This window comes from Rattus norvegicus, chromosome 7, assembly GCF_021556685.1.
Source record: "Rattus norvegicus strain SHRSP/BbbUtx chromosome 7, alternate assembly SHRSP_T2T, whole genome shotgun sequence".
NCBI classification, from domain to species: domain Eukaryota; kingdom Metazoa; phylum Chordata; class Mammalia; order Rodentia; family Muridae; genus Rattus; species Rattus norvegicus.
The window spans coordinates 80,426,180-80,450,260 of NC_141540.1; the positions used below are offsets into that span (position 1 = coordinate 80,426,180).

Genomic DNA, 24,081 nt, shown 5'->3' on the forward strand with positions numbered 1-24,081 from the left:
TGTTGTCTTATTGTTCTAACTAGCATTCGAGTACTATATTGAATCAATATGGGGACTTAGTTCTCTCAGGTTGCTAAAACAAAATACCCCAGGCTAGGTGGTGTGAACATTAGAAACTTACTTACAGTTCTGGGGGTTAAAAACCTATGATCAATGAGTTCAGTCCCTGGGACGGTCATCTTCTTGGTCTTGCCCTTAGCCATCTTACTCCCTTGTCCTCACATGGGAGAGAAAGAGATTAGCTCTTTCCCAGTCTCCCCCCATTGCCGCCCTCCCCCACCAGTCTAGTTCACTGGGGGTTCAGTCTTAGCAGGACCCAGGGCTTCCCCTTCCACTGGTGCTCTTACTAGGATATTCATTGCTACCTATGAGGTCAGAGTCCAGGGTCAGTCCATGTATAGTCTTTGGGTAGTGGCTTAGTCCCTGGAAGCTCTGGTTGCTTGGCATTGTTGTACATATGGGGTCTCGAGCCCCTTCAAGCTCTTCCAGTTCTTTCTCTGATTCCTTCAACGGGGGTCCTATTCTCAGTTCAGTGGTTTGCTGCTGGCATTCGCCTCTGTATTTGCTGTATTCTGGCTGTGTCTCTCAGGAGCGATCTACATCCGGCTCCTGTCGGTCTGCACTTCTTTGCTTCATCCATCTTGTCTAATTGGGTGGCTGTATATGTATGGGCCACATGTGGGGCAGACTCTGAATGGGTGTTCCTTCAGTCTCTGTTTTAATCTTTGCCTCTCTCTTCCCTGCCAAGGGTATTCTTGTTCCCCTTTTAAAGAAGGAGTGAAGCATTCACATTTTGATCATCCGTCTTGAGTTTCATTTGTTCTAGGCATCTAGGGTAATTCAAGCATTTGGGCTAATAGCCACTTATCAATGAGTGCATACCATGTATGTCTTTCTGTGATTGGGTTAGCTCACTCAGGATGATGTTTTCCAGTTCCAACCATTTGCCTACGAATGTCATAAAGTTGTTGTTTTTGATAGCTGAGTAATATTCCATTGTGTAGATGTACCACATTTTCTGTATCCATTCCTCTGTTGAAGGGCATCTGGGTTCTTTCCAGCTTCTGGCTATTATAAATAAGGCTGCGATGAACATAGTGGAGCACGTGTCTTTTTTATATGTTGGGGCATCTTTTGGGTATATGCCCAAGAGAGGTATAGCTGGATCCTCAGGCAGTTCAATGTCCAATTTTCTGAGGATCCTCCAGACTGATTTCCAGAATGGTTGTACCAGTTTGCAATCCCACCAACAATGGAGGAGTGTTCCTCTTCCTCCACATCCTCGCCAGCATCTGTTGTCCCCTGAGTTTTTGATCTTAGCCATTCTCACTGGTGTGAGGTGAAATCTCAGGGTTGTTTTGATTTGCATTTCCCTTATGACTAAAGATGTTGAACATTTCTTTAGGTGTTTCTCAGCCATTCGGCATTCCTCAGCTGTGAATTCTTTGTTTAGCTCTGAACCCCATTTTTTAATAGGGTTATTTGTTTCCCTGCGGTCTAACTTCTTGAATTCTTTGTATATTTTGGATATAAGGCCTCTATCTGTTGTAGGATTGGTAAAGATCTTTTCCCAATCTGTTGGTTGCCGTTTTGTCCTAACCACAGTGTCCTTTGCCTTACAGAAGCTTTGCAGTTTTATGAGATCCCATTTGTCGATTCTTGATCTTAGAGCGTAAGCCATTGGTGTTTTGTTTAGGAAATTTTTTCCAGTGCCCATGTGTTCCAGATGCTTCCCTAGTTTTTCTTCTATTAGTTTGACTGTGTCTGGTTTGATGTGGAGGTCCTTGATCCACTTGGACTTAAGCTTTGTACAGGGTGATAAGGATGGATCGATCTGCATTCTTCTACATGTTGCCCTCCAGTTGAACCAGCACCATTTGCTGAAAATGCTATCTTTTTTCCATTTGATGGTTTTGGCTCCTTTGTCAAAAATCAAGTGACCATAGGTGTGTGGGTTCATTTCTGGGTCTTCAATTCTATTCCATTGGTCTATCTGTCTGTCTCTGTACCAATACCATGCAGTTTTTATCACTATTGCTCTGTAATATTGCTTGAGTTCAGGGATAGTGATTCCCCCTGAAGATCTTTTATTGTTGAGGATAGCTTTAGCTGTCCTGGGTTTTTTGTTATTCCAGATGAATTTGCAAATTGTTCTGTCTAACTCTTTGAAGAATTGGATTGGTATTTTGATGGGGATTGCATTGAATCTGTAGATTGCTTTTGGTAAAATGGCCATTTTTACTATATTAATCCTGCCAATCCATGAGCATGGGAGATCTTTCCATCTTCTGAGGTCTTCTTCAATTTCCTTCTTCAATGTCTAGAAGTTCTTATTGTACAGATCTTTTACTTGCTTGGTTAAAGTCACACCGAGGTACTTTATATTATTTGGGTCTATTATGAAGGGTGTCGTTTCCCTAATTTCTTTCTCGGCTTGTTTCTCTTTTGTGTAGAGGAAGGCTACTGATTTATTTGAGTTAATTTTATACCCAGCCACTTTGCTGAAGTTGTTTATCAGCTTTAGTAGTTCTCTGGTGCAACTTTTGGGATCACTTAAATATACTATCATATCACCTGCAAACAGTGATATTTTGACTTCTTCTTTTCCGATCTGTATCCCCTTGACCTCCTTTTGTTGTCTGATTGCTCTGGCTAGAACTTCAAGAACTATATTGAATAAGTAGGGAGAGAGTGGGCAGCCTTGTCTAGTCCCTGATTTTAGTGGGATTGCTTCAAGTTTCTCTCCATTTAGTTTACTGTTAGCAACTGGTTTGCTGTATATGGCTTTTACTATGTTCAGGTATGGGCCTTGAATTCCTATTCTTTCCAGGACTTTTATCATGAAGGGGTGTTGAATTTTGTCAAATGCTTTCTCAGCGTCTAATGAAATGATCATGTGGTTCTGTTCTTTCAGTTTGTTTATATAATGGATCACGTTGATGGTTTTCCGTATATTAAACCATCCCTGCATGCCTGGGATGAAGCCTACTTGGTCATGGTGGATGATTGTTTTGATGTGCTCTTGGATTCGGTTTGCCAGAATTTTGTTGAGTATTTTTGCGTCGATATTCATAAGGGAAATTGGTCTGAAGTTCTCTTTCTTTGTTGTGTCTTTGTGTGGTTTAGGTATAAGAGTAATTGTGGCTTCGTAGAAGGTATTCGGTAGTGATCCATCTGTTTCAATTTTGTGGAATAGTTTGGATAATATTGGTATGAAGTCTTCTATGAAGGTCTGATAGAATTCTGCACTAAACCCGTCTGGACCTGGGCTCTTTTTGGTTGGGAGACCTTTAATGACTGCTTCTATTTCCTTAGGAGTTATGGGGTTGTTTAACTGGTTTATCTGTTCCTGATTTAACTTCGGTACCTGGTATCTGTCTAGGAAATTGTCCATTTCCTGAAGATTTTCAAGTTTTGTTGAATATAGGTTTTTATAGTAAGATCTGATGATTTTTTGAATTTCCTCTGAATCTGTTGTTATGTCTCCCTTTTCATTTCTGATTTTGTTAATTTGGATGCACTCTTTGTGTCCTCTCGTTAGTCTGGCTAAGGGTTTATCTATCTTGTTGATTTTCTCAAAGAACCAACTTTTGGTTCTGTTGATTCTTTCTATGGTCCTTTTTGTTTCTACTTGGTTGATTTCAGCTCTGAGTTTGATTATTTCCTGCCTTCTACTCCTCCTGGGTGTATTTGCTTCTTTTTGTTCTAGAGCTTTTAGGTGTGCTGTCAAGCTGCTGACATATGCTCTTTCCTGTTTCTTTCTGCAGGCACTCAGCGCTATGAGTTTTCCTCTTAGCACAGCTTTCATTGTGTCCCATAAGTTTGGGTATGTTGTACCTTCATTTTCATTAAATTCTAAAAAGTTTTTAATTTCTTTCTTTATTTCTTCCTTGACCAGGTTATCATTGAGTAGAGCATTGTTCAATTTCCAAGTATATGTGGGCATTCTTCCTTGATTGTTATTGAAGACCAGTTTTAGGCCCTGGTGGTCCGATAGCACGCATGGGATTATTTCTATCTTTCTGTACCTGTTGAGGCCCGTTTTTTGACCAATTATATGGTCAATTTTGGAGAAAGTACCATGAGGAGCTGAGAAGAAGGTATATCCTTTTGCTTTAGGATAGAATGTTCTATAAATATCTGTTAAGTCCATTTGGCTCATGACTTCTCTTAGTCTGTCTACATCTCTGTTTAATTTCTGTTTCCATGATCTGTCCATTGATGAGAGTGGGGTGTTGAAATCTCCCACTATTATTGTGTGAGGTGCAATGTGTGTTTTGACCTTTAGTAAGGTTTCTTTTACATATGTAGGTGCCCTTGTATTTGGGGCATAGATATTTAGGATTGAGAGTTCATCTTGGTGGATTTTTCCTTTGATGAATATGAAGTGTCCTTCCTTATCTTTTTTGATGACTTTTAATTGAAAATTGATTTTATTTGATATTAGAATGGCTACTCCAGCTTGCTTCTTCTGACCATTTGCTTGGAAAATTGTTTTCCAGCCTTTCACTCTGAGGTAATGTCTGTCTTTGTCTCTGAGGTGTGTTTCCTGTAGGCAGCAGAATGCAGGGTCCTCATTGCGTATCCAGTTTGTTAATCTATGTCTTTTTATGGGGAGTTGAGGCCATTGATGTTGAGAGATATTAAGGAATAGTGATTATTGCTTCCCGTTATATTCATATTTGGATGTGAGGTTATGTTTGTGTGCTTTCATTCTCTTTGTTTTGTTGCCAAGACGATTAGTTCCTTGCTTCTTCTAGGGTATAGCTTGCCTCCTTATGTTGGGCTTTACCATTTATTATCCTTTGTAGTGCTGGATTTGTAGAAAGATATTGTGTAAATTTGGTTTTGTCATGGAATATCTTGGTTTCTCCATCTATGTTAATTGAGAGTTTTGCAGGATACAGTAACCTGGGTTGGCATTTGTGTTCTCTTAGGGTCTGTATGACATCAGTCCAGGATCTTCTGGCCTTCATAGTTTCTGGCGAGAAGTCTGGTGTGATTCTGATAGGTCTCCCTTTATATGTTACTTGACATTTTTCCCTTACTGCTTTTAATATTCTTTCTTTATTTTGTGCGTTTGGTGTTTTGACTATTATGTGACGGGAGGTGTTTCTTTTCTGGTCCAATCTATTTGGAGTTCTGTAGGCTTCTTGTATGCCTATGGGTATCTCTTTTTTTAGATTAGGGAAGTTTTCTTCTATGATTTTGTTGAAGATATTTACTGGTCCTTTGAGCTGGGAGTCTTCACTCTCTTCTATACCTATTATCCTTAGGTTTGATCTTCTCATTGAGTCCTGGATTTCCTGTATGTTTTGGACCAGTAGCTTTTTCCGCTTTACATTATCTTTGACAGTTGAGTCAATGATTTCTATGGAATCTTCTGCTCCTGAGATTCTCTCTTCCATCTCTTGTATTCTGTTGGTGAAGCTTGTATCTACAGCTCCTTGTCTCTTCTTTTGGTTTTCTATATCCAGGGTTGTTTCCATGTGTTCTTTCTTGATTGCTTCTATTTCCATTTTTAATTCCTTCAACTGTTTGATTGTGTTTTCCTGGAATTCTTTCAGCGATTTTTACGATTCCTCTCTGTAGGCTTCTACTTGTTTATTAATGTTTTCCTGTGTTTCCCTAAGGGAGTTCTTCACGTCTTTCTTGAAGTCCTCCAGCATCATGATCAAATATGATTTTGAAACTAGATCTTGCTTTTCTGGTGTGTTTGGATATTCCATGTTTGTTTTGGTTGGAGAATTGGGCTCCGATGATGCCATGTAGTCTTGGTTTCTGTTGCTTGGGTTCCTGCGCTTGCCTCTCGCCATCAGATTATCTCTAGTGTTACTTTGTTCTGCTATTTCTGACAGTGGCTAGACTGTCCTATAAGCCTGTGTGTCAGGAGTGCTGTAGACCTGTTTTCCTCTCTTTCAGTCAGTTATGGGGACAGAGTGTTCTGCTTTCGGGCGTGTAGTTTTTCCTCTCTACAGGTCTTCAGCTGTTCCTGTGGGCCTGTGTCTTGAGGTTTTTAATGACTTCTTCCATTTCCTTATGGGATATGGGCCTGTTTAGAAAGTTTACCTATTCTTGATTTAACTTGTATGTGGTATCTGTCTAAAAAACCATCCATTTCATCTAGATTTTTCAGTTTTGTTGAATATACGCTTTTGTAGTAGGATCTGATGATTTTTTAAATTTCATTCGTTTCTGTGGTTATGTCTCACTTTTCATTTCTGATTTTTTGAATCTGGAGGCTGCCTCTGGAGTCTTTAGTTACTTTGGCTAGGGGTTTATCTATCTTGTAGATTCTCTCAAAGAACCAGCTTTTGGTTTTGTTGATTCTTTGTATTGTTCTCTTTGTTTCTATTTGGTTGATTTCCAACCTGAGTTTGACTATTTCCTGCCTTCTACTCCTCTTGTGTGAGGTGAGTTTGCTTCTTTTTGTTCTAGAGCTCTCAGGTGTGCTGTTAAGTTGCTGGTGTAAGATCTCTCCAGTTTCTTTACCAGGGTGCTTAGTGCTATGAATTTCCCTCTTAGCACTGCTTTCATTGTGTTCCATAAGTTTGGTTATGATACATAACATTTTCACTAATTTCCAGGAAGTCATTTATTTATTTATTTATTTATTTATTCCCTGACCAACTTATCATCGAATAGAGAGTTGTTCAGTTTCCACGTGCATGTGGGCTTTCTGTCGTTTTTGTTGTTCTTGAAGACCAACCTTAGTCCATTGTGATCTGATGAGATGCATGGGATTATTTCACTCTTCTTATATTGGTTGAAGTTTAATATGGTCGATTTTGGTGAGGTACCATGAAGTGCTGAGAAAAAGGTTTATTCTTTTGTTTTTAACGTGAAATGTTCTGTAGATATCTGTTAAACCCATTTGTTTCATAACCTCTATTACTTTTACTGTGTCTCTGTTTAGGTTCTGTTTCACTGACCTGTCCATTAGTGAGAGTGGGGTGTTGAAGTCTCCCACTATTATTGTATGGGGTCCAATGTGTGTTTTGAGCTTTTGTAAAGTTTCTTTAATGAATGTGGGTGCCCTTGTATTTGGAGCATAGATGTTCAGAATTGAGACTTGGTCTTGGTGGGTTTTCCCTTTGATAAATACGAAGTGTCCTTCCTCATCATGCTTGATTACTTTTGGTTGAAAGTCTATTTTATTGAATATTAGGCAACTCCAGCTTGTTTTTTGGGACCTTTTGCTTAGAAGATCTTTTTTTCATCCTTTTTATCTGAGATAATGTCGGCCTTTGTCATTGAGGTGTGTTTCTTGTATGAAGCAAAATGCTGGATCTTATTTGCTTATGCAATCTATTAGCTTATGTCTTTTTATAGAATAGTCCATTAATATTGAGAGATATTAAATGCAGGTGATTGTTAGTTCCTGTTATGCTTGTTTTTGTAGGTGGCTTTATGTGCATGTGGTTCTCTCCTTTTGGCTTTGTTGTGAGATGATTAATACTTGTTTTTTCTTTGTTGTAGGTATATTCCTTGTGTTGGAGTTTTCTTCTAGGATCCTCTGTAGGGCTGTATTGATAGATACTATTTGAATTTGGTTTTGTCCTGGAATATTTTGGTTTCTCCATCTATGTTGATATAGAGTTTTGCTGGGTGTAATAGCCTGGGTTGACATTTGTGTTCTCTTAGAGTCTGCATGATTTCCACCAGGCTCTTCTGGCTTTTACTGTCTTATGTTAAAAAGTCTGGTGTCATTCTGATAGGTCTACCTTTGTATGTTACTTGGCCCTTTTCCCTTATAGCTTTTAATATTTTTTCTTTGTTCTGTGAGTTTAGTGTTTTGATTATTATGTACTGGGAGAATGTTCTTTTTTGGTCCTATTCATTTGGTGTTCTATAGGCTTCTTGTACCTTTATGGCCATCTCTTTCTTAAGGTTGGGGAAGTTTTCTTCTATGATTTTGTTGAAAAAGTTTTCAAGTCATTTGAGCAGGGGGTCTTTATTCTCTTCTATCCCAATTCTTCTTAGATTTGGTCTTTTCATTGTGTCCTAAATTTCCTGGATTTTTTGGGTCAGGAGTTTTTTATGTTTTGAATTTTCTTTGACAATTCTGTCAGTCTCTTGTAAGGTATCTTCTACACCTGAGATTCTCTCTTCTATCTCTTGTATTTTGCTGGTGATGCTTACGTCTGTAATTCCTGACCTCTTTCCTATGTTTTCCAAGTTTGCCTCCATTTGTGTTTTCTTTATTGTTTCTACTTCCACTTTTAGGTCTTGGACCACTTTATTCAGTTCCTTCACCTGTTTGATTGTGTTTACCTGTATTTCTTAAGGGATTTATTTGTTTCCTCTTTAAGGGCTTCTACCTGTTTACCTGTGTTTTCCTGTATTTCTTTCAATGAGTTATTTATATCCTCCTAAGGACTCTATTATCTTCATGAGTTAGGATTTGAAGTCCACTTCCTCATTTTAAGCTGTGTTTGTGTGTTCAGGGCTTGCTGTGGTGGGAGAACTGGTTCTGATGATTCCCAAGTATATTGGCTTCTGTTGCTTATGGTCTTGCGCTTGCCATTTTCCATCTGGTTATCCCTGGTGTTTACTGGTCTGTCTGGAGTCTGCCTCTTTTGTCTCTGGGTTGCTTCAGGTCTCCTGGTCTTCCTGCAGTCCTGGCTTTAGCAGACTTTCTGCAGGGCCTTTCAACTATGGTGTCTTCAAAGGGGCAGAGAAGATGCAGATCTGTTGTCCTGGCTGCGGTAGATTTCTTGGGAGGCCTTCAGACTGTTGGGTCTTCAGAGGAGCAGTCAAGCTGTTGTCCTCTGTGAAGCCATTCTCCAGGAGAGCCTACAAGACTATGGTTTCTGTTTCCCTGTGTGCAACTGCCAGGGAGGCTTTCAGTCTGTTGGGTCAGTTGCTCTGCATGCTGTGGAGGCCCCAGAGGTCTTTAGACTGTGGTGTTGGTTGCCCAGTTACCCTGTGTACAGAGGAACTCCTAGGATGCCAGTTGTCCTGTGTGCAGCAGATCTCCTGGGCTGCCTCAGGCTGTGATGTCAGTTGCCCAGAGTACAGCAGATCTCCTGGGATGCCTAATGATATGTGTCTTCAGGGGAGCAGACTAACCAGAAGTCTGCCCTGGCAAAAAGGAAAGGCCAGAAGGAGAGTGGAATTTGGTGGAAGGGGGTTTTGGAGGGTAATGGGTCCCATGTTCACTGGGCTCCGAGTGGCAGCTGTGGGACTTCTGGGGGATCCTTAGCTGATATTCTGAGTGCAGTGGTTCTCCTGGGATGCCTCAGGATGTGATGTCTTCAGGGGAGCAAACTAGCTAGCAGTCCATCCCAACAGAAGGGACTGGCCAGAAGGGCTAAAATCAATCGTTAATGTAAAAAATCTTTAACTGCTGAAGAGATGCTAATGGAAAATTTAGAATTCTTAATTCATATTTAGCTTTATTTTCTGAAAGTTATATCATTTACCTTAATTATGTGAAACCAACAATCAAAAGGCAGTGGCAACAAAAAGTTGGTAAGCCTTTTCCTCTGTGTAACATTTCTTTGAATCCACATCTGTAAGTGGAGTAGTCCTGTCTCTAACGAACAGCAGAACTTGTGACTTCCCATCTATAGGTGAGATGCAAAGGGCATCAGGAGAGGAACGGGAATGTTAGACTGGGGCCTACTCTGCCATCGCCATGGGAATGCGCAATGTTCAGACACATGTAGCCAATTCACAGATGCAAAACCATAGGAAATATTGGCTTACCATTAATTACATAACCCAGTGATGTTTTCTCCAACATGATTATATAAGGAAAGGAACATACTTCCGCAGTTTTTAAGTAGGGCCATATAAGCATACCAAATGTTTGAGACTTGAGGCAAAGGGGAAGAAATAGATTCCCAAGGAAGCCCAGAAGCATGAAAGGCTAGCGTAGCGGTGGCTCAGTCCCAGGCATGTGGCATACCATGCAGTGCACTAAAGAAACTTAGTATTTCTGGAAGAAAATTGAAGATAAACCTGCCCTGAGCTGTGGACTTTGTGAACCATTGCCTGGGCTATAAAAATGTTTACTTCATAGTCTGAACATACAGGTTTATAGTCATGTATAACTTCCATCTCAGATGTTGACTTCGTATTGAAGAAATTACATGAGTACTTATAAACTCATTCAGTAAATATTACCTTTTAGCATTCCAGACAGTGGACTGTGAGTTGGAGGTGTGAGTCACACAAACAAATCAAATCAGAACTTAAGACAGTGGGTTTCAGAATCACAAGAGCAGAATTCGCACAAGGAGACTGCAGTTCTCTTCTTGGCTTCTGGCACTTTGTATCGTTGGTGCATTATACCATGCTCCTAACGTGAAGGCGGCTAACTAAGGCTGTCAGGCATCTGTTGTTGCTCTAGGCTCCCGGGAGGAGCTGGAGCAAACAACGCCGGCCAGCCAACCTCCATCCAGTCCAACCTCCATCCAGTCCAAAGACAAGCTGGACCTCAGCAAGAAATTACATTTATAAGGAAAATAGTAAAAAAAAAAATACAGTAAATTGAGTAGCATAAATGTTGATGATGAAATAAGGCAAGGAAAATAAATGAGGGAAGTTCAACTATCTTTTAAGACCTGATTTCAGATCTCTTTGTCCCTGAAGAAATGAACCCACTTACTTCCTTAGTTCTTTTTGTTTAAATTTTTATTACATTTACTGAGAGAGACAGGAATGAGCACCTTCGTGCTGTGGCATGCATGTGCAGATCAGAGAGCAAGTTGCTGGGGTCCATTCTCACCTTGGGCTGTGTAACCATGGAGATCAACCTTCAGGTTTGGTAGCAAGAACTTTTACTCACTAAGCCATCTTGTTGGTCCACTTTCTTAGAGTTTATGAAGAGCTTATGTGATCTGTGCATGCATTTCAGCTGTGTCTGGGTCACATTATTCAGACTACTGTAACAGGAGATAATAAGAATGACATTTTTAAAAAAAATAAATGAGAGGATTGGGGTAGGATTTTCCATAAGGGACAAATGGATTGTAACTTTGATCAGAAGGCACCCATGTTTGAGGAAGAACATTCCAAGCTGAAGCAAAGCCAAGCAATAGAGCAAGAGTTTGCCTACAGCAGGAATCTGTGGCCCTGTAGAAGGGAAAGGGAGTGCAACACATGAGGGAAAATGGTGTGGGCTGAGGTTGAATGTTTTTGTGTTTTATAACATAAGACTTTATCTTGAGTGGAATGACCTAGCTTTAATTTCATCAACTCACTTTGATTGCTGAGGGGCAAAAGAGGGAGGCCATTCAGTAGGTGTTAACAATAATGCACCAGAAACGTAATGGTGACGGGGGACCAGAATGGTAGCATTAGTGAGATCAGAGTCTGCATCTCTTTTGACAGTAGACTAAGCAAGATTTGTTGATACATTGGATGTATGTAATAAGATACATGCTATTGGTTTGTTAGGTCTACCATAATAAAATACCATAGACTTAAACGTCAAAAATCCTGTTTTTTTTTTCCAAAATTTAGAGGTTGAAAGTTCAAGATCAAGGTATTAATAGACTTGAATTCCAAGAAGTTCTCTTTTACACATGGCCTCCTTCTTACATCATCTACAGCCTTTTCTCTCCACATTCTCCGTGTCCTTTCCTTCCTCTTTTATTAGAGTTATTTCCCAACCCCTACCCCTGTGACTTCATTTAACCTTTATTTATGTTTATTTGTGATATGGCCCCTTTTTAAAATATAGGCACACTGTGGGTTAGGACTTCAACCTTTAAAATTTTAAGCAGACTTGACAGATAAAAAGAGCAATTGGAAGACAGTGTTACCTTATGCTCAGGAGATATCCTATCAGCCAAATAAGCTGTTGGAACAAAAGGGTATGGTCCAAAGAGGAGGGCTAAGTCAGAGGTGCTCTAGGGTGGCCAACATCAACAGAGACACCACTAAGTTGGGTGGAGCTTCCAAGGGGACTCAGACACATGGAAAAGGTATGAGGTAAAAGATGCAGTTTTGGTATTTAATGACAGAACTGACAGAGATTAAGGCATAGTGGCAGTGTGAAAGAGAAGAAAGGGATGTTCTAAGAATTCAGGGAAAGAAATGGGGTGTGAAGCTGGGGAGGAGAGCACAGTCCAGAAAGGGGTTGGTCTTCCTGGGAAGATGGCGTGGCAGCCTGTTTGTGTGCTGGGGAGAATGATACAGAAGGACTTTTTTTTTCAGGCATAAAAAAGATAAACAATAGGCTCTACTCTTAGTGTAGCTAAGAGGATTAAACACGTCATGGCGTAAGTGTAGACTGTGTGGACTAGGCATGTGTGACAGAAACCATCTCCCTTACCCCCAAGACCAAGCCAGAGAAGACACACAAACGGAAGCCTACATGATGTGGCAGTCGCTTCTGGTGACAGGCATGGGAGGCTGTAGAGTATAAGATGAACTGAGAGCTTTGAGAGGTGCCGTGGATGTCGGGGTCCACTGACCCTTAGTGGCATCAACCACTAATTGCCACATTGCCACATCAGCAAGGCCCACAGGAAACTCAAGGCTTGCCGGAACGGAAGGAAGGCTGAGGGTTTAACTTTTTGTGTCATTCTGCTTTCAGTCTGATCTTCCCTGGGGTCCGCCTGGCCTCTGACAGCCAGTTCAGCGATTTCCTTGATGGTCTGGGCCCTGCTCAGCTAGTGGGACGCCAGACCCTGGCGACTCCTGCAATGGGTGAGACTTTCTGTCATATGACTTTGTCGTCCTTTCGATTATTGAGAGTCATGGTCCTTCAATGTCATGCGACTTTTAACAAGATTTACCAGCAGGAATAGAGAGTCCTAGGTTTTAACAGTAAATGTTCTTAGCTTTTTCCTTTTTGTTTGTAATTTCTGATCATCTTTAAAGCAAGACATCAATGGGAACATTTCAACCTTAGAGAATATGTCTTAGATTTAAGAATATATCTGGGGGATGTCTGACGCACAGTTCTTTGGCACCAGCATTCTTCTGACGTCCTGTTTTTCTTCCCTGTGTGCTCACCAGGTGACATTCAGGTGGGGATGATGGATAAGAAGGGACAGCTGGAGGTAGAGATCATCCGGGCTCGAGGCCTTGTAGTAAAACCAGGTTCCAAGACACTGCCAGGTAAAAGAGAAGGAAGATATTTTCTGTTATTTCTTGTAGTCTGTGTTGTTTTGATGTAAACGTTACCTTTCTTTCTTGAAACCGTCTTAATAAAGAAGTGAGTAGAGAACTCTGTTGTCGTAGGGCTTGGGGACTGAAGCAGTTTGCATGCATTCTGAGGGATCTGTGACTGAGTGGCCGGAAAGAGATGGTGCAAGCACATACATAGTTGAGGCCTCCATCTTTGGTCAGTCACATGGTTTCAGGCCAGTCTCAACCTCTATGTCCTTCTCAGTGCATTATTAGTAAATTAATTACATAACTTTGTCAGAGTTAAGTTATAGACTTAAATCTACATATCTTATATGACTTATCTGTTTCAATTAGGCTTACCAGATGATACATCACCTATTGTAGAAGAACTAACAAATTTTCATGACCATACATTAATAATTATGTTTCTTACTAGCTCTTTAATACTTTATATTATTTCACTTCTATTAACAAAATATGTAAGAGGCTCTGTCATAGCTTGATGCCACACATTTCAAGCATCATTATAATTGAAGGTACTCAGAGCCATAGCTTGGTGCAGACTCTTATGTGCTATGAAGAGATCAGGAGACCCTGTGCAAAAAAGCTGTGCATTCTGAAAACATCCTTGTCCCCAGCACCCACACTGAGGTAATTATGCATTTCTCTCTCAACTCCTCAATCCTTAAAGGAATGGTGAGATGTGAGAATGTGCCATAGAACTCCTAGTGAGCTGCCTCTCCAAGCTACTTCTGAATGTATCCGCTCAGAGCCCATCCCTGCTTGGACTCACACCCTTACCAGTTAGTAAATGCTTTGAATGGTAAGGGAGCCCTATGGAGTAGGTGAAAACCAGCCTCATTTCAACATGTTTATTGAGACCCAAATTTTGATAATTTAAAGGCTTTTGCATCTTGTTTGTGACTAGAAGCATATTGCCTTATTTAATTCACATTTAAGTCTATACAAGAAGGAGTTGTAGAGAAAAAAAAAGACCTGCAAAGGCTTTATCAACATACTTAACACTGAATGCCTGATAAATATCGTGTAGATTTGATGCAGAAGGCGGGCCAGTGGCTTGAGTGCTGCCTGCTCTTCAGTGAAGATGAAGCCCTTGTTCTGGTTCTCTGTGAGCTGGGCTGGGCACTTTGCAGCCATGATCATCACTCACTCTGTTCTTTCCCTAAGCACCATATGTCAAGGTGTACCTGTTAGACAACGGAGTCTGCATAGCCAAAAAGAAAACCAAGGTGGCGAGAAAGACGCTGGAGCCCCTGTATCAGCAGCTGTTATCTTTCGAAGAGAGCCCCCAGGGGAAGGTGTTACAGGTGTGTACTCAGGGCTGACCTCCGACGCAGGAAGGGACGCCCACGAAGCCAGACCTGAGGTCTAGCTCTCTTCTGTGGAATTCTTTTCTGTTCCTCATGGCTGAAATTCTCTGTCTGAGGCAAAGCAGTGGCAGTGCTGTACAGCTGTGCCTGCTGCTGCTCTCCTTAAAGGGGAATGCCCCACAGACATGTGAACTGGGTTACACTCCAGCTCAGCCTGCGCGGGTGGCCTCAGACACTGTCATGCACTTTCCCTTCTGTGACCCTGGCTTCTGGGAGTTAAGGCAGCATTGCCCTTAATCAGACACCACTTCTTCCCTTGACCCTTGACAGCAGCTTATTAACCGAGCACATTGTCTGTCTTAGTGACAACTTTCTTGTCTGCTGTGATGTGTGTGTCTATAGTAACATTACTTTTCTCACTTTCTGCCAACAGATCATTGTCTGGGGAGATTATGGCCGCATGGATCACAAATCCTTTATGGGAGTGGCCCAGATACTCTTAGATGAACTGGAACTATCCAACATGGTAATTGGATGGTTCAAACTCTTCCCTCCTTCCTCCCTAGTAGATCCAACCTTGGCACCTCTGACAAGAAGAGCTTCCCAATCGTCTCTGGAAAGTTCTACTGGACCTTCTTACTCTCGTTCATAGCAACTATAAAACTGTTGTCACAACAACCAGCGTTACAAAAACCAGAAGAAACCACCCAGGTGGGGACCCTGGTCCCACTGCATGCTTGATGTTGTGTCTCCGGAGCCCACGTCTAGGGATAAAGAGCCATCCTGTGCTCTCAGAGGAAGCCATCCGTGCACAGTGTGCCCTAGCAAAGGCCCTCGGGTGAACGAGCAGAGCCTCGAGGAACTGTCAGGTTTGGAGTTCAATGACACTGAGTGTTGGTCCAATCTGAAGCCATGGAGTAATCTCAGAATCAGTCAGCCCTTTTCAATGGCACCTTTATATTTTTATTGTTTCTCTTCATTTATCTGACCCCAAAGCCCTGTTATGCCACAGAAATGGAGCTCTACAGCCATTAAGCCACATTACAGGCCAAGGAGCAAAGACCTAGGAAGCATCAGGTGAAAAGCAAGAGACCAAAGAAGTGGTCAGGAGCAGAGTCGGCCACCGTTCCTGGAGGGGCTCCAGCAGGGAGAGCGGTCGACTGGGCTGCTCTGGGAGGCAATGTCATTCACTAATGCCAAGATGTGTTGGACTCTGAAAATCAAAATTCTGTGACTGCACTGTACTGAATGAAATTAAAGAAACTCTTTTTGCATGGACACAGATTAGCTGAATATTTAAATTCTTTTCTCGGGGCTGCAACTTGCAAAAAAATAAATAAAAATCAGCCATTTTCAACAATTTATATTATTTTTAAAAATAAATTTCACTAGTGCATGGTTTTAAAATGGGAGAGAATGCAACAGGGTGATACAAAGACACACCAAGTTTATTCTTTAATCATAGTCTGTGTTTTGGCAGACATTACAAATGAAAATACTTTCTAGCAGATACAATTCTCTTTATGTGACAATAAGTATAATATATTCAGTTTATTTCCATGTTAAATATACAGATCTTACGATGGTCAATGTGTGCACAGTTTTCACATCTTTCTTCCTCCTGTCTGTCTCACTTTTCTTCTCCCACTTTTAATCTCTCCTTTCCTTTCTCCCTCCTCAGTAAATCACACCCAACACTGCAAGTCTTTGACCTGACCCTCTTCTAGCCCAGGTTTGACTCAGAGCCATGGATGCCTCTGAATTTATACATTTCTCAAATCTGTTGGAGAGCTTTCTTTATTTCAAGCATGTTGAAAGGATTTTGCAACATGACTTGGGACATAAAGCAAGTCAGCACGCATTGACAAGGAAGATACCTGAACATTTGCAGTTTATTGTACAGTGCATGGTAATTTTTTTCACCTTAAAGATTCAGTTTACAAAAAAATCCTGAAACCATGTGGCATTGTAATGTCTAACAAATTTGTTTTAGCACCAGCATTATTCATATGGGGGTTAAGTATGATTTGTAGGTCTTAGGTTTTGTTTGTTTTTTAATTTGTTAAAGCAGTTTCTTTAGCTGATTTCCATTTACTATGTGAATAGAAACACTGCTCAACATGTGGAGCCCTGAAAACAGGGATGTTTATTAATTCATTTTTCTGTAGTAAAATTCAATTTTTCACAAATTATATTTCTAAAGAAATATAGTAAACATAAATTTGCAACAATTTTAAAGCTCCAATTTTTAGGTGACTCGAGGAAAAGTCAAGAGTTATTTGATGCCATCACCAAAAGTCTACATCCCTATGTCAAGCCCACCTTTGCTTTACAGGCAGCTCTTACCGCTGGGTAGCACTGCAACATCCAATTTCTCTCCAGGTCCCCGATCAACAGGAAATGTCACTGGTCGATGTAATAAGCCACCCATCCTTTCTATTTCTTACACATGCTTTGAGATTGGTTTTAACATCTTATAGTAATTTTTGAAATCCATCTACATCCCATTTGTTTAAATGGAGGCCGTGCACACACACACACACACAAACATTTTCTTTGTTTCTCTTTTTTGATTCAATGCTGACCATTGAAAACTGTCATGCTTGATATGGTGCAAAAGTTAAAACGAGCTCTCACTCAAAATGCCTTCTCCTAATGTGGTGCAACATGAACTACACCAAGACCATGTCTTGATTTCCTGAGCCCTAAGATGGGTCCAGCCGAGGGAGTGAAAAAAGGAACACAATTTTATTGGAATAATTTAGACACCTGTGTACCAGCAGCAATTTGGTTTAATAGACCTGTCGTGTCTATGCTCGCCCTTAGAGTAGACGTTTGCCATTTTCCTGACACTAAGACGCAGCCACATAATCCTTTCTGCATATTCCCATACACACAATTCCTCATTTTAGTAAGAAGGACATGACCGTGGAATATTTGTACATACTTGTCATGCAGTATTTATTTAAAAGTTGGTGTACTTTTTTTTTTAAATTTTCACATGTCTGCACCTCAACTTGTGGTTAAACCATGTAAATAGCACTACGCCAGTGACCGTTGCTGCCCTGTACATGGAATGTTTTCAAGTAAAGGGAATTCCAGTTGGGGAAAAATGGGGGGAGGGCAGATTAGTCCTGTAACAAACACCAACTGATGTAAATCCAATTCATTCTGGTGATGGTATTTAACACTTTAAATAAAACATTTTCTTTACATATGTTGTTCAGGTGCTGTCTGAGATGTCTCCACTTGCACCCCAAGCCAACCTCCACTCATCCCATGGTTCGTTACCAAGTCCAGACAATAGCAGCACTTCCCTCCCTTCCTTATGACAGGAATGCGTTTCTACTTTTACCACATTGCTATTGGCAGAATGTATCTGTAAAGTTTAGAAAGATTTCTGTTTTTATCATTAACAGTTGCTAGGGTGCTTTGCAGTTAAAGGACTCAGCAGCCTGTATTTTATGAACAAAATGGAGGAGATTTCAGTTTGCCCTGAGGGTTACAGACAGAAGAACTACTGCTTACTCTCTGTTCTGTTGTTGCAAAGAGATGTCATGACCAAGTAAACTTACGGAAGAAAGCATTTAATCAGGGCTTGCTTACAGTTTCAGAGGATCAGTCCATTGTCACAATGGTGGGGATCATGGAAGAATGCAGGCTGACTTGGTGCTGGAGCAGTAACTGACAGCTAGATTCTCATCTGTAGGCAGAGAGTGGGGAGAGCAAGACACGCTTGACCTGGTGTGGACTTTTAAAACCTCAAAGCCCATTCCCTGTAACACATATCTGCCAACAAGGCCATGCCTCCTCACCTTCCCAAACATTTCCACTAACTGGGGACCAAGAATTCAAACACATGAGCCACTGGGGCCATTGCCATTCAAGCCACCACTCTGGGTATGCTGGGCCCTGGGTGAAGTTGTCATTATACTGATGTGTTTCTATTACAGAATCTGTTCAGCTTTGTGAGGTGCTGGGGATTTATTTCCAGTTGGAGAGACACATATAGGAGCTTGACCTAACTGTTCAAAGACTGACTTGTAAGTATGAGTGTAAGTGTGTGAAACTGCCCCCACATCATTCTCTGGCAGTTCCTCAAACCCCAAACGAGAACCCCAGAAGGTTTCTGTGGGGTTGTCCATAGGCTCCATCAAGCCCTTGCTGGGATTCATAGTCAAGAATGCCACTGTCTCTTCTTGCTCACAGCAATTTTCTCTATTGCCAGCCACCCCTCTATCCCAGCTCCTCAGCCATCTCATTCTATTTGTAATTCTTCAAAGTATACCCCCTATTCTGGTAAGATATTTCTCTTGCTGTCTGAGAACTTTTATAAAGTCCCCCAAAGAAGCCCTTCACTGCTCTCAAAACTGATCCGTCTTGGTCCCTTTTGCAATTCTCAAGAACAGTTCCTGACTCCATTCTTGCAGTGTGGTTGTCATGGATGGTAAGTCCTTCACACAACAAGGACTCTGATGCCAACTTTCCACAACATTCTTGCCTGGGCTATGACAGGGGTAGGTAAGAAATCAATCACCAAAAATGACCTTTTCCTGACAACTTAAAAATCATGTGCTCTCCACATTTGTCTCCACTGGGCCACCTTGTGAGGCCCTCTATGCCCACTTGTGTTTATGAGCAACACAAATACTTCAGGTTTGTGAAATGTTTGTTGAATGGGAGTAATGCCCAGTCACTTTCAAACATCAAATTTGAAAGTTTGAAAATGACTGAGCAGTTGCCCTCTTAGAGCATCAAGCACGCATGTAAGTCCCTTAGTCTGAAAATGAGGGAACAAACAAAAACTCTACCACTCAGTTTCCCCCTGTGACTCAACTCAAATCACAACCACTGGCATTCACTTTCTCTTCTTGGAAGTAGAGAGAAGAACTAGCTACTCTTCTGTCATTAAATCAAAATTTTGACCAGCAATCAAGATTTTATATCCTGGGGCAAACATGATTTTTATTTCTGCTTGTTATTTCCCCAGTGTTAAGAACAATGATTGGCATATAAACATAAATGTTGAATATCTGACATTTAGTGTAATCCTTGCAATCCTTGCTTCATTTAGCAACATTCCTCCAGGCAGAACAGTGAACAAAACATGGTCACACCCAAGGCAGCTTTCAGTTTGCCAAAGACAACCTGAGGGAAGACTCACAAGAGAGTGTACAGCATTCCTAATGTAAAGTCTCTAGACTCTTGTAGGAACATGCAGTGAGGTGGCAGTAGGGGTGTCTGGTGTCCGTAGACAGCGATCAAACAGCATGGAGAGAATGGCAGTGGTAAGCTAGAGATGGAGACGAGGGGTAAGAAATCTAGAGGATTCTCTTTCTACCACCCCTTTCTCCACAGCATCTAAAGCAGTGACACTAAAAAGTGCCTGTGAGAGAGGAGTGAAGTGACAGATTGATGAGCTAGCAGAATGAGTAAAGCTTCTACATTCTGGATTATTTCTGAATCAGTAAAGAATTGGGGTCTGAAAAGCTAGGTTTTAAAATATATTTTATTTTTAATTGGTGGCTATGTATACATGTAAGTGCAGGTGCCCTTAAGGACCAGAAATATAAGATTCCTGGAACAGGAATACAACCATCTGTGAACTTGCCCTGTGTGGGTTTTAGGAAACTTTAGGTCATCAATAAGATCACCACATACTTTTTACTGTAGGCCATCTCTACAGCCCCTGGAAGCTTGTTTTAATTTCAACTTGATGGGAGAGAGACCTATTTATTGCTAAGTTAATTCTCCACCAATGATATGAACCAATTCAAGATCAGATTAAATTATATTAAATTCAGGTTTATTGGGAAGCAGCTCTCAGGCGAGCTCACTGTCCCTAAGGTCTGAGGCCAGGGGAGCCACCATGGCAAGAGAGAGCATAGGCAGAGAGAGAAGAGAAGAGAGAGAAACTAGAGGGAAGAGCCTCTGGGGTATGAGCAGCTCAGTTTCTGGGCTGGAAAGTTCTTTGGTCAGGATCAGGGTATACCAAATAGGGACTGAGGGATGCTGGGAGAATCTAGAGGCCAAGTCTGCTTTGATAGGTAAAATATGTACCTCAGTTCCCTGTCTTGGGTCAAACCAAACGCTTACCAAAGAGACAATTGATGAGGACAAATCTTCTGTGCTGTCAGATCTGAAATGGTTCCTGGAGTGTTGCTTCCTCAGGATGTCTGTTACACCTTTGACCCTGAGGCAGTCTCTGCCCAGCAGCCCCAGCCCTGGCCAGCATTTAAAGAAAAGGTTCTGTGAAGAAGACTACAAAAAAGTTTCCCTCAGCTCTCTTCAGAAAGATGGCTCACATCAACGTGAAAGACCAAAGATTCCAAAACCCTGAAATTCATGTTCAAATTTTTCATAAGCTGAGGGGAGAAACTTCAAATCTGTAACAGCTATCACACCTTTTGAAGACCAGCTTCCTGACCTTGTGTCTTGGGACATCCTCTTCCTACCCACCAATAGTTTCCATAAGCATAGCCATTTTTCACTGTTCCTCATCCGCTTGTTCCCAAATGGTGATGGACTACGGGTACAGACTTTAACTGGATCAAACCCTGTGCCTCACTTGCGAAGGTTTTTTGTTTGCGTTCTGTTTTATTTTGCCTCGATACCAAAGAGGTTGTTCATCTCTTCTCGTAGATGCACTAGAGAGACTCACGAGGATGGTGGCTCTGCTGGTCCATAGGGATTCATAGGACCATATGAATTCCATCTAGTACTTGATTTCAGAGCCCATAGACAACCCTATGATAGTCAACAGAGCCAAGAAGAGGAGAGGACTGAACAGGAAGTCTGCAGGCTTCTCATTCTTAGCTCCATCAAAATTGAGGACTAAGGACTGGCTAAGGACTTGTTCTGTCAAACGAGTTCCTGCTCCTTGAGGTTATGTGTCCGGCATAATACATTTGTCCAGAACTAATCTAATGAAATTCTAGAAACTCTAGCAGTCATTGAGGTTATCCAGGACAGCCCCAAGCACTGACAGAATGCTAAATGCTGGCCAACCCTTTGGCAAACAATTTGTTTCTGTGGAGCACACCCGACTCCAGTCTCTTAGACTCCTCTTCCTATGATCCCCAATCCACAAGTAGTTTCTACTTCTGCAAGACCCATTGTCATCTAGAAACACACAGAAAAGGGCTGATCTTCCACCATAAGATAGACTTTCAGATGCTTTGATTTGGTTATTTTATTCCTTCTAACTCTTAGAAAGTATAAGAATATGTCAGCTAAAAATACCCACCCCAGATTAAAATAGCCATCTGAGCTTAAACATTCTTATCTGCTAGGTATCTAACCTTGAATTAGCTGTGTACTCTATTTCTCCTCTACAAGAGGAAATAAAATATTTTAATATTGAGCAAGTGTTTAGGCGTTGAAAGGATGAAGCAAAATAACTGAGTTTGAGAGACTGAGCACAAAGCCAGCCAAAGCAAGGCCTGGAGAAGAGGTGGCTGCTGCTGAGAGCACGATGGAGTCATTACCACACAATTTCTCCTTCCCTTTCCGGGAACTTGTAATCCTTAGACCGACACTGTCATCTCACCCTCTCCGGAACGAAGTGGATGGCTCCAAGTGGGCATTGGCCTGAGCAGGAGAATCCTGTAGGTTCAGCCCTTGACTCTGTTGCCTTTCTAGTTACTAGTTCCCACCACATTTTCAGAGTGAGCTGCTGCTTAACTCCAGCTTCTTGGGTACTGGGTTCCCTCCAAGATACTTGTTTCTTCATCCTGCCTTTGTGGAATTTCATTTTTAGCCAGAGACAATTATGAAAGTTTATTCTTGGTTATTTTTACCTTATGGATTTTGTCCAGTATTTCAAGCTGCAAGAATCATTATGACTGTGCTAAGACTCACTCACTGTCCGGAGACCCATTCTGAATTATGTGAGGCCCGGGGGCTCATCAAAGCCATCAGCGTACACTGCCGCCTTTATTTCTACTGTAATCTGATAAGGGCTTCCTCTGGCTTTGTTCCTGTCTTTGATGAAAAAATGAGGCAAGATCAAAGCCTCGTAACAATTTTAATTGATAGCAATTCTTACTGTCATATGACACATAAAGTACAAAAACCTTTAATACATGCATATGACTAAGTTAATTCATACCTATAGTTCAGATAGGCTAAAAACTATGACAGGGTCACCTATCTGAGAACATAAGTTGGGAGGCTCCAAAGCTGGGTCTTCGGACCATAAGTTGGTTTACTCACTTCATGGTGAGGGTACGTCACCTTGGTCACAATCTGCTAGTCCTGTCATACTTTGTTCACAGAGAATTCATAAAGCCCATTCTGAAAGGATTTGCTGGAGACATACTGTGGAAAGTACGTTTCCTTTAAATGGTGCTCACATTACATGGAGTGCTTTTGTGTGAGGGTGGGTGTGGCTGCTGATCATCACAGCAACTCCCTGAGGTTTTTATTGAGATATCATTAGAATGCGTAAGTGGGGTTAGCATGAAATGGACCTTCACTTTCGGCTCGTTATTGTGAGCATCCTTCTTCTTTCTTTTTTTTTTTTAATTAACTTGAGTATTTCTTATTTACATTTCGAGTGTTATTCCCTTTCCCGGTTTCAGGGCAAACATCTCCCTAATCCCTCCCCCTCCCCTTCTTTATGGGTGTTCCCCTCCCCTTCCTCCCCCCATTGCCGCCCTCCCCCCAACAATCTAGTTCACTGGGGGTTCAGTCTTAGCAGGACCCAGGGCTTCCCCTTCCACTGGTGCTCTTACTAGGATATTCATTGGTGAGCATCCTTCTTGTCCTTTTGTTTTACTGTTTCTGGTTGAAGACTTCATAGATAGATAGATAGATAGATAGATAGATAGATAGATAGATAGATAGATAGATAGATAGATAGTAAACAACCCGTCACTGAACATCAGAAAGGCCATGCCCCTCCATGACAACACCAATCTACTAAAAGGCTCAATCTTGTTACTTGCAGCAGTTTTTGTTTTCCCGGGTTCTGACCTCTCAACCCCCGCCGTTCTGCTGTAAGTGCCTTCCGTACTTCTGTCTGTCCTCACTCAGCGCCCGGCCTCCTCCTGTTACAGTTATTTGTTAAAATCTGACTTCATTGGTGGCACTTCTATTATGAAACTACTTTGGTTTTGTTTATATATTTGTTTCCTATTCTGATTTCTTTGTCTGATTTTCCTTATTGTTTTCACTGTAGTAAAATGATAATTTCACTTTTCCTAGATTCTTCCATGTTCTTTGTTTTCCACCCTGCTAGGGCATCTCTAGTGTGGCCTCTGAATGTCCCCGGGTATCAGTGGAGACCTCTGGGGCTCTAACTACTAATCACCAGTAACAAACCGTGTTCTTCATGTCTTGACCAGAAAACAAAACAGACACTCATGAATGCTAACATGACTGATTTCTGTATCACAAAGTCGACATGTTTTTCGTCTTATGGTAAATAATTGTACTCAAATGGTTTATATGTATTATTCAGGCTTAGCAATGATATAATTCTCGGAGACAAACACCTCCAGGAAGAGATGAGACTGTGTATAAAGATGGGCAGAAATGAGTGACGTCAAATATGAGCCAAATAGGTCAACTATGAGATCATGAGTGATCACTAGACTACCATGAAAGCCACTTGTTCTTTGCTGCTCCAGCCATCAAAGGCACAAGTTGTCCTTTGGAA

General features: G+C 41.4%; 1 protein-coding gene across 51 annotated transcripts in view; it reads left to right on the forward strand.

Annotated features, from left to right (window-relative positions):
* Rims2 (regulating synaptic membrane exocytosis 2) overlaps positions 1–17,635 on the forward strand; it is a 520,587-nt gene extending 502,952 nt beyond the window's left edge. For 40 of the 51 annotated variants that reach the window (XM_087555439.1, XM_087555408.1, XM_087555415.1 and 37 more), the window contains 4 exon segments: positions 12,551–12,663; positions 12,976–13,077; positions 14,278–14,417; positions 14,854–17,635. In XM_087555439.1, the coding sequence (XP_087411565.1) occupies positions 12,551–12,663; positions 12,976–13,077; positions 14,278–14,417; positions 14,854–15,072 (574 nt within the window). In that variant the 3' untranslated portion in view covers positions 15,073–17,635. 51 annotated transcript variants of the gene reach the window in all.
* Positions 17,636–24,081: the final 6,446 nt, after the last annotated feature.